This window comes from Erithacus rubecula, assembly GCF_903797595.1.
Source record: "Erithacus rubecula genome assembly, chromosome: 3".
Lineage (NCBI taxonomy): Eukaryota > Metazoa > Chordata > Aves > Passeriformes > Muscicapidae > Erithacus > Erithacus rubecula.
This window is the reverse complement of record NC_136689.1, coordinates 144,925,771-144,939,184: the sequence shown is the minus strand read 5'-3', so window position 1 is coordinate 144,939,184 and position 13,414 is coordinate 144,925,771. Positions and strand designations below refer to the sequence as shown.

Below are 13,414 nucleotides of genomic sequence, written 5' to 3'. Positions count from 1 at the left end.
TTTAATGCACTGCATTGTTTAAATGTATGTGTTGTGACTCAATCCATTACAAATTGAGAACTCTGGTGTAAAATCAAAACTATTCTGTAATTGTGTTTTCTTGATCAGAAAGAACTATTATAAATCTGCATCTGTTTATGGTATTTCTGCTGTTAAGATTTTATTAACACAGTCTGGACATATTTGGGGTTCTAGATTTTGACATCACTACTGATCTTGTTAAGTGCACTTAAGTTACACCTGCTATCTTTGTAACCATTGAACTGTGAATAGTTTCAGAGATACTTCATGATGGTATTTAGCCTGGAACAGCCTGTCTGATCCCTGGCCCTTCTGTAACAGAACTAAACTGGTTTAAACCCAGAGGTGTAATTTGTTACATGGCATATTTTTAACTTCTGATAGAGGCTATCAGTTGAGTCAATTGAAAAAATAATTTGGTGTTGTTAAAAATTACACATTTTGGTGACTTTCTTCAGAGGCTACTGACTTGGTATTTTCAGAGGATAGGGACTGGGTGCACTGAAGTGCAGGTGCAGAAACAGCAGCTTGTAGTATTAGCACATAGGTTGCAAAATCTTTGCTCAAAATTAACTCTTTATCATTCTGCAGAGGCAAAACAAAAGCTCTGTGATAATTCCTTCAATCCAAAGGCTCAGTGGAAGTACTGTGCACTTTGGTAGGCACTACCCATTAGTAAGTGAACAGAAGTACTGCTATACTAAACTATTGTGAAGTCCTGCTTGTGATCACCTGATACTGCACATAACTAAGAATCTTTGCTTTCATTTGCCAAATTGATAGACTGTGTCACTGTTCGAGGGCAGATAACTAGCATTTGGTCACTTTAGCATTTCAAAGACTTTAAATCCAAACTCAATCAGGATATTTGCAAAACACAGTAGTTTTGACATTCTGAATACATGAAGTTCAAATCTTTCTGTTGGGCTTCTCTTTAAATTTATTATATTTTCTCTTGGTTTCTGTAGCCCTGCACCATTTATGTTATTTTAACTGTTATATATTGAGCAAACATAATTTCAGCAAGCAATCTGGGTTTTGAAGTTTAAGTGAAAGGGAAATATTGTTACACTTTCTAATCTAACAATACAATATTTGTAATGCTGATATAGCAATATTATCACTAGCTGTTATTTCCTGTTCTAACACCTATAGGTGATTTAGCTCGTAGGGAGCTAAGGGAGCAAGGGAGAAACTTGCATTTAAGACTAAAAGAAAAAAAAAATTTCATACTTTTATATAATTTCCTTGGTAACAGTTTACTGCAGCAGGAACAAGAAACAGTTGATGAACAAAATTTTCACAAAATGAGATTGGTTGCTTTTTAAAAACTTGCCAGTGTTTACCTGCTTTACTGGTTTACCTTGCTTTGAAGAGGGATGAACTGTTGTTCATCTTGTTACTTGCTCATGTTATTTTTGGGCTGTTTGTTTTACTTCAACCATCTATCAATAGTCAGATGGACTCCCAAATTTGAATGCCTGCCATTCTTATCTCTGTCCTGAAGTTTCCAGTTTCGGCTGGTTGTGAGTCAAGCAAGAACCTTTTTATAGGCTTATTCTTCCTAAAGACATGATTTTGGGCAGGGTCCAGTATTAATCTGTGATATACAATTAGAAGTCTGTTTAGATATAAAATTGGTCTTGTGTACTGGGAATTTAAAACAGTAAAGTAATCATGACCCGCATGATTGATACTTCCATTGCAATTAAGTTGAATATTAATGCAGATAATGATATTTATGATGTTATTTTAAACATGGAAAGCAATGAAATAGGATATCAGTCAACAAAATAAGTTGCTTTGGATTGCTGCAATTAATTTGGGCTTGATGAATTGCAATAAGCAGTACCACTGCAAGCCCAGTTGTGCTGTTGTACTTGTGGGCACAACATCCTGTCCTGTGCCTGTACTTGCATGAGGGGGCTTGTGTCACTTCTCTGTGCCATAACAGAAGAAATAGCACTGGAAGCATGCTATAAACTGGACTGGGAATGTTGTGGTTTGCATTTCTTTTTAATCTGAAATTAGTCTTCTAGTGATAAAATTGATTTTGGAATGGTGACAAAATCAGTAGTTTACTGAGTCTAATCTTTGGTCGTCTTTGTCTGTTCTGAGTGTTAACTGCAGACCTCCCACGTTCACTGTGTGGGAGGTGGCTGGCTAGACTCCTTAGCAGGAATGAAATTGCAATTAAAAGCAGCAGTTCAGATAAAAATGTGGTATTTCCATGAAAGAACTAATATTTCCTGGTTTATTTGTTGCTCTTCTGACTGACCACCTTGTCCAATTTTGGGGTTGTGTAAGGTACAGTGATTGCACAATTGAAAAGCAGACTTTGCAAGCTTTGACACTTTGTGTAGGATTTGAGAATTAAGGATTCTTTATCTAAAAGGATTTTCAATGAAGAAAAGTAGAAGCCAAGAATAACATTGCAAGGTATACAGGCATAATAGCAGTTTCTTTTTTCAAGTTACTATAGAAAGGCAGTTTGGAGAGTTCTGACAGCAAGATGTGTATTTGCTTGACTGGAGAGATTTCTGCCCAATATAAGCTCTGTTAAACAGTTACTGATTACTTTGTCAGATGTGCTTGTGTTGAAAATTACTGAGATAATGCAGTTTGTGTTGTGGCTGTTGGTATTAAATCATATTTGGATGTCAGGTCAGGATTTCTTCTCAATAATAAAGTGCAAATGGTAATTCATCTAATGTTGAGACTAAATTTCTCTTGAGATTATTTGAATAGAGTGTTCTCACATTTTTTCGTGGAAATGGCAGTGACTTCAATGAATTACGTGCATTTGGGTGATCCTTTTGCGCTCTTTTTAGAAATGAGACAAGACGCTGATAGCACGATGATGTGGGCAAGTGTCACTTTTTTCTCTTACTAATGTGCTAAAATATACTTATTGCTCTACAGATGGCAGAGCAGTTCAGTCCTGTAGCAGAGACAAATGCTAATTAGGAAATCCAAGAAAGGAATAATTTGGATAATGTTTTGTGTCAATGATAACTATTCCAGCAAGCTAAATGCACTTGAAATGCAGACAAAGGCAAGAGCCTGAATCAGTCTTAAAAGGAGCATGGTCTTGGGTGAGCTGCTTGATTTGAGGCAGTGGAAAGACTCAGGTAGCCCCAGGTGTGGCTGTGCAGCTGGTGCAGGGTGGAGGAGCCAGCACACAGAACTGAGCAGCTGCTGCTGCCTGGATTGCACAGCACAGAGCTGTCCTGCAGCTGGGGACACCTAGGTTTTAAAACTGTTGTGTGGTGTGAGAGATGATGCACCACTTCCAGTTGTTCTTGCTGGCCCTTCAGCTTTCCAGCTGGTGGCATTTTGGTTGTGTTCCCAGAAGGCTCAGAGGAGTGGCAGTAGATGTTGTGTGAGCTGTGCTGTACCCCACTGCAATTGGGTTGGTCTGTCCCTACTGGGGAGGCTTGAGGTGTTCTTGCCTTTTCCCCAGAATCTTTTTATGACTGATGAATTTACTAAATCTTAATCTTAATGCTGCTTATTTAATAATTTCCATTCCAGATCAGCTCTATATTTTGCCTTGTTGAATATCTTGGCCAATAGCAGGTATTTTTCAGGATTTTTTTTTTTTAGCTTGCTTATGCTTTTGTTGGGCTCTTCTGTTGAGACACACCAAAGGTAACTGATGCCTCCAAGTGTTGACAGCTGGCATGGAAAAATCTGAGCCCTTTATGACTTCACAGAGCTGCTTTTTTGTACAGTATCTCCTTGGCATGGTCCTGAAATGTTCTCAAGGATCTGATGAAAATTAGGCTTTCCTAATTACGAGTAGATGAATCTTGAAGCTATAACAATATTGATGGACACAATAATAGAGAGTTTCAAAATCCTTCAGTGATGTTCTTTATAAATAACTTTTTTCTAGCTGGATTATTTATAAGTTATTATAAATACTAGCAGTAAAAATTATAATTTTGGTTTTGTTTTCAATTTGTTAATTCCTAACTTGAACCAGATAAAGAGCTAAAAAAAGAACTAAGTATTTCACTGAATAAACTTCTAAATAGTACAAGATAAGAATTGTCACTATATGATGCCAAATTTTGACAAATCACGGTACTTTTACATGTTATTCAAATGTGGATTAGTGAAAGAAAGTGAATTATTTAAATATTATTAAAGTTAATGAAAAATTCAATAAGCAGAAATAGTTTATGCATAGGACTGAAAATGTTGTACCAGAGCTTATTTCTCTGATCATGGAGCGTTAACTTAAATGTTACTGACAGTGTCAGCACCTTTAACTGTTAGATTGTCATGGGTTCCTAATACAGTGAAAACAAAAAGGAAACAAAAAGACTTATAAGTGTCAGCAAAAGTACACTTTAATCACTTCAGATAGTTACAATGTGAATGCAAATTCCAGGATACAGGAAGAAACCTTCTGTGCCATGTATTGTCTTGTGTGTCAGGCTAAGATCTAGGCATTCATGTGCAGTGATGATCTGTTAAGTGTGATGATGGTTTGACCATTATTGACATTTCAGTGATCTGACCCAGCCCTGGCTGGCTGCAATCCTTATGGAATGCCGAGTAAATCCATCTTCTTGTTTTCAGCACCCTCGTCCCATGTACATGCCTTGCATCTGGAAATGCCTTTAACCAATAATCCCAAGTTACCCAAAGGGAATAGTAAAAAAAAGAGGTCTTCCACATCATTGAGCTCTGAAGGGACAGAGATACAATGCTCTGTGCCCATAAAGGAGAAATGTTTTGAGAGTCTGAAGGAGAAAATATTAAAGAACGTGATTGAGAAGGACAAGCATTCAGAAGTTGGTAAACTGCAATACTTTTTGTTTCCAGTGCTTTAGACAATAAAAATAATTGTAAAATGGCATTTAAAATAACTGTATTGTTTGTATGTTTCTTATTGTTGTATGCCCTTAGGATTTTTAACAGTCTAATGATTTTTACCAGAAATTAGGTCATCAGCCAGACATTGGCCTTATGTGATATATTCTTCAATTTGCAGGTGCAGCTAGAATGGAAAGAAAAGGAAAACTGGAAGAGAAAAGTTCTTCAACATATGGTATGTAGAGAGCAATATATTTTTACAAAAAAAAAAAAGAAAAATTCTCTAACGCTTTCTGTCTCTGAAAGGCAAATGCAAAAGCATAAAGTATTTCCTGGCCCTAGCTTCATTTTTTTTGTTGGTTAGGTCTTAAGAAGAGTTTTTATGTATATGGCAGGTTTGTAACATAAGAATAATTATATGATAAAATGATAATACCCACAGCAATGAGTTTGAGGTTCCTAAATTACCTGTGAGAGGCCCTCTGGCTCTGGTTTGATTGTTTTGGTTTTTTTTTAGTAGAGTGATTAATACTGGCTATTTAATTGTACTGTCAGATTTGAGATGGGAGGAGCAAAGAAGGGTTACTAGCAAAACATCTTATAATTCATGAAAAACAATACAGATTAAGAGGACTCCATTTTTATCCTATGTTCAAAATACAATAAATTATTAGAGACTGGCTAGAATTCAGAAGTGATTCTACCTTGTTTATCCAGGAAGTAAAAGTTTTGTCTGTGTGCTCCCCAAGAAGATAAGACTGCTCCAGTTTGTGTGCAGGAAACAATCCTGACTTTGAGGCTTATTTTTTGTAGCAAGTTAATTTTCTTGTCATTTGTCTCACTGCTGATAATCTAAGAAATTATTGTGGAGTGAAAATGTGGTATGTATTTTGTCTGGGGAGAATTAGCAAGATAAAAAAAAAAATTCAGAGTTAAATTGCTTGTCCTTGTGTGTATATCAACAGTGGTTAAAAGTGAACTGCAGCGTAAAAAATGTGTCAAATTCGAGCCAGAATCAGTTTTCTGTGAGGATGCCACTGTATAATGCAGAGACAGCAGCAGCAGATTTGTGGTACTGATGTTTCCTTCAAATATCTTCCTGTAGGCCTAATATGTGCTTTTAGGACAATGTTACCTTTATAATTTGGAATTTTGCACTTTTGAAAGCTTTTTCTCATGCCCAAATCTCATTGTTGTAAAATAAAAGTTATAAGCTATTTATGGGATGTTGCATATTTTGTGCACTTTGCTGTATTTTTTACTTTGATATCTTACTTGGAAATACTTAAAATGATAAAAGATTCTTTTTCAAATGACATTTCTTTGAACTATTATACCAGCATTTAATAAGAGGTATTAATTAATTATTAATACGAGCACTTGATTTTGAATGCCTTGTTTAGGTGAAGCTGCTTTGAATTATTTAATTTTTATTTCAGGTAAAAAGAAAGAAAAAGAAAAGGAGAAAAAGGAGAAGAAGGAAAAAGATCATAAACCAAAACAGAAAAAGAAGAAGAAAAAAAAGAAGAAATCTAAACAGCATGGTAAGTTCAATTTATATCTTTTTAAAGTAAGTAAAACCATTCAGTGCATTTCTAGTATTAGGTAGTAAAACTTGCTTTTAAACAATATGAATGTAAAATTTCAGAACTGTCCAAGAATAAGATTTAGCCTTAAATAAGAAAAGGACACTTGGGTCTTTTTTTCCTTGCATTTTTAGCCTTTCTGTGATAGACACATATTTCATAGATGTTTTTTCTTCCTCAAAAATAAATGTTTGTTGTTTTAATCTCTTTAAATTCTTTATTTGAAGCTTTTTGTACGTTATACCTATTTTGTGTGGACATTATATTATTCTAGTGTCTAATTTGTTGCTACATTTCAGTGGTTTGCTGTATGCATTGCACCCCCTCTTTACCAATTAATCCTGCACAGCTGAGGTTGGCATCTCTGTTATAACAGCCTTGTGTGTTGCCTTGACAAATGGGGATTATATTTTGTTTCTCTGTCCAAAATTCATGCTACAGCATGAAAATTCTTCCAGATCATGCAGTGCTTTAGTGTAAATTGCAATATTGTAGGTTTTGTGTACTTCATCACCTTTATACTGGAGTAATATAATTTTAAGCTTTAAACTTCAATTGCATATTTTACTTAAAAATCATTGAGAGCTTCTTGCTTGCACTGGGAAGGCATCTAAGTATTTGTAAGAAGGTATTGATAGATACTAAGTATCTGCCCAGTATTGTTCTTTGGTTTTATCTTCTTGTGGTCATAAGGTGGTTTGTTGTGGGCTGTTTTTTTTTTGTTTGTTTTGTTCTGCTTGGGGTTTTGTTTGTTTTTGTTTGGTTTGTTTGTTTGTTTTCATCTTTTTATTCCTTTGATCTTTTTGCCAGCTTGCCTTGAAACTTAGAAGCTTGGCAGAGGTACCATAATTAGGTCCAAATTTCTAGGGGCTTTATCCAGTGTTTGTAAATATGAGAAGAAAATATGCCCAATGCCTCAACAAATAGAAATCTTAAATCCAAATGCAAAAAGCAGTGTGAGTAAAACCTGAGTGTTTTATTCTTTGCAAATTCATCTTGTGAAAATCTGGGTTTATCAGTCCAGAGGTATTCAACTTGGACTTTTTTCTTTAACTGGGGAAGAATTTAAAATACCCTGGTGGATTCTGACTCTGGTGCCTGACCCTGAAAAAGCTCATCTGTCAAAAGAAACAGGACTCTCTCTCCAGGACTAGGTCACTCCACTCCAGGTGTGGACAGAAGTGTAAGGGTGTGAGGCATGCTCCTTTTGTTTGAAATGAAATTGAGCATCTTGGGCAAGAAGAGGGAGCAGGTACATTGTGTGCCTCAGGTAAGTTTTGAACAAGGCTTTAAGGCAAAACAAAAAGCAAAGACTGGTTTTATGCTCTGGATGTGTAATGACTTTATGATTGTATGAAACCCATGTGTAGCAGAAAGGCAATGCCTGTTATTTATGCTGCTCTGTTTCAGTGAGGTTGAAAGCCAATGCAGCTTGAATTAATCAACTCAGCTGCTCCTTGAGTTCACTACAGTGAATACACTTGGGAAATGCTGGAAATAGTGTGCTTTGGACAGAGACAGTAAAGAGGAAGGTGGTCTAGGAGAGAAGGATATTTAGGAACCCTTAGCAGGAAAACTGTGGTGATAGGTGGGAGCAGGAATGATTCCTGCAGAAGGATCAAAGTGCAGTAATCTGATTACTTACTCATATTTAAAGTACTAATCTTTAAGAGTAGTAAATGGCTAGCTACTCATAATTACTGAGTGAAGCCATGGGTGTGCCCAGGGGAAGGCCATGGTGATTATCAGAGGGCTGGAGTACTTCCCCTATGAGGAGAGGCTGAGAGCCTGTTTAGGCTCTCTTACAAAAGAGAATGCTGGGGAAAGACCTTATAGCAGGCTTCTAGTACTTATAGGAGACCTACAGAGAGGATTGGGAGGGACTCCTTGATAGAGAGTGTAGTGATAGGGCAAGGGGTAGTTCCAGTTTAAAACTGGAAGAGGTAGATCTAGATTAAATTAGATATTCAGAAGAAATTAACTTCTGTGAGTGTGGTGAGCCACTGGATGGGTTACTCAGAGAAGTTGTGGATGTCACACCCTGGGAAGTGTTGAAGGCCAGGTTGGATGTGCCTCTGAAAAACCTGGTCTGCTGGAAGGTGGGGGAAAGGAGATGATCTTTAAGGTCCCTTCCAGCCCTAACTGTTCAGTGACTTGCAATTACATGACTTTCTAGGACAGTCTCTCCAATCATTATAATTAGGGACAGGCTTGCAAATATGTTTCTTGAAACTGTTTGCAAATAGTTTGTTAGAGTAAAAGTTACAATGCTGGTTATCAAGATAAATGCCAGTTCCACTTCATGAGCAGCAAGCAGAAGCATGTGAAGTTGTCTGTGCTTTTGTGTGTGTTATAACAGCCTCATCCTGCTCCCCTCTCTGGCTGAGCAGGAAGATAGTACAGGGATGTATAAGTACAGTGGGGATTTCTGCAACAAGTGGGCTCAGACACTGTCTGCCCAGTAGCTCCTCTGGATCCCAGTCTTCCCAATTTCTGTGCCTGCAGATATGAGCTCATGGGACAGCAGCAGTACTCTGTACTGCAGTACAGAGAGTCTCACTTCCATGTGCATTCTCACGTGCTCCCAGTGTTGGCCAGGACTTCCTGGGTCTCCAGAGTCCCTTAGCCCACCTCTCCTGCTTAGAGAGCCACTTCCACCCAGAGCTGGCCCTTGTGGACCCACTGACTGCTTGCTCCCAGGCCATTTCATCTGCTCATCAGCTGGTCCAGCTTGATCCATGCAAGCAGTCAGACACTTGGACTGGCTGCAGGTGCTGTAACATGAGCTCATGGGACTCTGAGACCAGAGATCCCTGGCATGGGGCTGGCACTGTTAGCACTGCAGTCTGAGTGCTGGCACCACAGACACATGGACCCTGCAGTGCTACTTCATTTGCTGGCACACAGACCATGTACTTGAACCCTGAATGGAGGGCCCTTTCCCCAGGTGAGAGATGGAAATAAGGTTTAATAAAATTTACAGTATAGTTGAGGTAGAAAGAGACCTCAGGAGGTACAATCCCCTTGTCCTGGTTGCCCAAAATTATATCCAGGAAACTTTGCAATGGCTCCAAGGAGGGAGACTTACACTTCGGCCAGCACAGCCTGGATGCAGAGCATGGCCAGGCAAGTGTACTGGCCACAAAACTTTATGCATATGTAGCTTTTTTTATCCTGTTATTCCTGTGTTCTCCCCATAATTATTCTTCCCCAGATCACTTCAGGCCATTCATTTTCCCCACCTCTTTTGCTTCCCTAAGCATTTCATAGTAAGTCATTTGCAAACTCTAAATTATTTTCCTCCACATCCTGTAGTGTCCTCCACTGGCAGCCCCCCTGGGCTGCAACTGCCATTAGTCCAGATGATCCAGAGAGCTGCTGTGGGTAACACATCCTGATGGGTTTCATGCATGGATAATGGAGGTGATGGCACTGCTGGGAAAGTCTGAGAGGGGCCTGGCCAGGGGATTTTGTTGTTTGCCTGCTCATCCTCCTTTGAGCCTGTGTGTGTATATTCTCCTGGGCTGCTCCCTAGCCCATTCCACTAACTGTTGGCCCATTCATGTCTCATGGAATGGGCCTGGGAACATCCAAAGACAATTTCCTTTGGGCTCCCTGTCCTCCTCTGCAGGGGTCTAGACAAGCTTTTATCACTTAAACTGACAGGATCATCTGTAGTTGCTTCTAGGTAGCAATGCTGGTAGTGCTGCAAGCAGACTTAAGGCAAAAGAGAGTCACCAGCAGCATCTCTGATGATAGCAGATGGTGCAGGATGAATTGTGGAAAAAAGAGGACTACATAATACTCTGGGAAAAATTACCCCTCATTACATTCAGAGATGGCAGAGTTACAATTGGTGATGCTTATCTATCAAACTTGATTCTGTTTCTTACTGGAAAATTTTAAATAGAATGTTAGGGAGAACTTCTGTTGTTTATTTACAGTTTCATCATCCTGATACCTCAGCACTGATAGTCTTTGCTGCAGTAAAATCTATACACAATTTTTTTTTTCTTGCATTTGTTATAAACTGTACTTTTGTATGAGTGTCTTCTTTTCTTTTGACTTTGCAGATTACTCGGATTATGAGGACAGTTCTGTTGAGTTCCTGGACAGGTGCTCCTCTCCGCTGACGCGGTCCTCGGGCAGCTCTCTGACGTTGCGCAGCATGTTCTCAGAGAAGAACACTTCATACCAGTACCCAAGAGCTATCCTGTCTGTTGACCTTAGTGGAGAAAGTAGGTTGAGTGAACAGCAAATCTCAGTTTATAAATTTAATTTGTTAAGAAAGAATTTTAAAGGAAATAATTTTCTTTATGTTTGGGATTAAGTATGGTGACTGATGTATCCTTCATCTGTTTAAACCCAAATGCTCACACTCCTCATACTGTTCTACATTGTACTTGCTTTGCTTAAGAGTTGCTACTTTGCATCTGAGGAGAACATGTTAAAGGCACTTTGCAGGACTCATTTTGAAATCTTGTATGCCAGCAGTGTGTTTGAGAGCCATTTTTTGGCTGATGCAGATGAAGATTTTTACCTGTCAAAACTCTTTATACTTCTTTGAATTATCATGTTTCTCCACACAGTTTCACATGTATTTATTTATATTAGACCTTTCAGATGTGGAGTTCTTGGATGATTCTTCTACAGAGAGTTTGTTACTTAGTGGTGATGAATACAATCAGGATTTTGATTCAACTAACTTTGAAGAGTCTCAGGATGAAGATGATGCTCTCAATGAAATTGTTAGATGCATTTGTGAACTTGATGAAGAAAATGGCTTTATGATTCAGGTAACGAAGTTTGATGTGTGGAGATATATTTTCCATGTGAATGGTTTGCTTGTGAAGGTGCCCTTTTGATGTGTAACTGGAATTACATAGAGTGCTATACATAAGTGAACAAGAACAGAATATTTCTTTGTTTTGCACTTTGTTTGACTCTGTTCAGTGGATGCAGAGCTGTTTCTCTAGGATGGGATTCCTCTAGCAATTTGATGCATAGGACAAATTGCTAGGTAACATTTTCTTTATAGCCAGCTGATAAATTTGGAATAAAATATCCTCTGCTGCACACAAACCATTGCTTCTATTTCCCAGACCATCCTGATTATATGAGCTCTCCTGGCTTGGCCCTTGTGGTTGCAGTACCACTTGTAGAAACCTCTCTGCTCACTGTGAATGTCCTTCCTCGATGTGCAACATGTCTCCTGTGCAGACACTAAATACTGTCAGTACTCTGATGTGTTTCATCTTTAGAATAGCACTTCACACACTGGATGTCACTACCAGGTTTTAGAAACTGCTGAGAATTTACATCTTAACTTGGCATAGATAAAAGGGAAGAAGAATATACCATGTCTGCACAGCATTCAGGTGTTGATGGATTGCAACTCCTGCTGCTCATTTTTTGTACTCCAGTGAGGAGAGCATTTTCCATCCATGAGTAATTTCAAGTCTTTTTTTCTCAAGCAGTTTATAATGCAGTGATTAAATCAGATGCAAAAAGCAGTAAGGAACAACTCAGTTGTCAACTTTAAAAAGGTCATGAACCTCCTGCCTTTTTTACCCTCATTCAAAATCAGGTTTGTATTCAACTAGTACTGTGGTACAGTTCCTGTTGACAGTATGGAGCCCTTTAGATGAGATTTAAAGGAAACAAGTAGGGCTGTCATATGTTAGTGGACTTACTCTTCTAGAACTGACAGAGGCCTGGAAATGAAGGGCACACAGGCTGTCTCTGGGAGCAGATTAAAATGCAGTGCTCCCTTGGAGGAACTGAGCAGGAGTTCAGCTTTGGTGACAATGTGGAAGAAAGGACTGGTGTAAGAATCTTTGGAGGCAGGAGGGGACACTGGCTGTAGTGCAGGAGGAAAGGTGACTTCAGTGTTTTGAACAGGTTAATGCTCAAAGGCATGTCAAAGCAAAGAGGAGAAATTTTCAGCAGTGAACCAGCAGGTATTTAAAACACTGGCAAGCACAGAGTTGAGAAAAGGAAATATCTTTATAAGAGGTAGTTTCCTGCCTGTTTTTGAAGCCAAATGGCAGCCTGATTTTTCCTCTTCATGCTTGTCTCACAGAGCAACCAGTTTGCTGTTTCTAGGCTCTCATGTCTTGCCACTTCTATTTTGCTCTCCTCTTCTCTTGTTTCTCCTCTTTCATTTTCTCTTAATTTTCTTTTTCTTTTAGATTTTCCATTGGTGCAATATTAAAAGCACATCTTTCTAGCGCACTGGAGAGATGCTTTGTAAATATAAATAATTAAACTGAAGAGTTTTCTACTTTTCACTGTTATGCTGTAATGTATTACATTATCTTTCTACTTTACTATAATATTATACTCCTGTCTTATGTTTCACTACTAAATATGTAGGTGCTAAAGTACTGAATGTTGTAATAAAATACTATTTAATATTACATCTTCGGTTTCTTTTTATTTTTCCCCAGTCCAGAGTTTGTGGTTGAGGTAACTTTCAGATCTAGAGCTGTTTTTTTTTTTTTAGCTTGATGTCTTTGTCTACCCAAACACAAATTGCTCAACTAAAATAATCTTGCTCAAACCAGCTATTTAAATTAAAGTGATGTTCTCTGCATTTTGATGATACAAGAAGTAGCTTCTGAGTTTTTTCATCTACTTGTCTCAGTTTTAGTTTTTGCTTTTGTTGTTTTTTTTTCTGATGTCAGTGTGAAGAATGCTTGTGTTGGCAGCACAGTGTATGCATGGGACTGTTGGAGGACAGCATTCCAGAGCAGTACATCTGTTACATCTGCAGAGATCCACCAGGTATGGATAAACCACCTTTATCTGCAGCCCTGCTTGGGATTTTTGAGCAGAGACATTATGAATTTGTTTAAATTGTTCAAGCTTTGTCTATTTTGTGTTACCTGTGACGCTTCTTTGGGGCAAGTGATTCTAAGTTTGGCTGTGAGCAGAAACTTACTTTTATATTAGTAACATCATGGTCAACTATGCTAAAT

At 38.2% G+C, this 13,414-nt stretch overlaps 1 protein-coding gene across 8 annotated transcripts in view; it reads left to right on the top strand.

Annotated features, from left to right (window-relative positions):
- The window catches only part of PHF20L1 (PHD finger protein 20 like 1), a gene marked incomplete at its 3' end in the record, with an annotated part of 57,262 nt that overhangs the window by 30,080 nt on the left and 13,768 nt on the right, over positions 1-13,414 (top strand). For 5 of the 8 annotated variants that reach the window (XR_013773616.1, XM_079300681.1, XM_079300680.1 and 2 more), the window contains 6 exons: positions 4,612-4,830; positions 5,027-5,083; positions 6,288-6,392; positions 10,508-10,672; positions 11,049-11,230; positions 13,121-13,220. Coding sequence is in view for 7 of the 8 variants with exons in the window: in XM_079300681.1 (XP_079156807.1) it covers positions 4,612-4,830; positions 5,027-5,083; positions 6,288-6,392; positions 10,508-10,672; positions 11,049-11,230; positions 13,121-13,220 (828 nt within the window). The remainder of the gene's footprint in view (positions 1-4,611; positions 4,831-5,026; positions 5,084-6,287; positions 6,393-10,507; positions 10,673-11,048; positions 11,231-13,120; positions 13,221-13,414) is intronic. The other 3 variants (XM_079300683.1, XM_079300684.1, XM_079300682.1) reach the window with 1 other exon arrangement.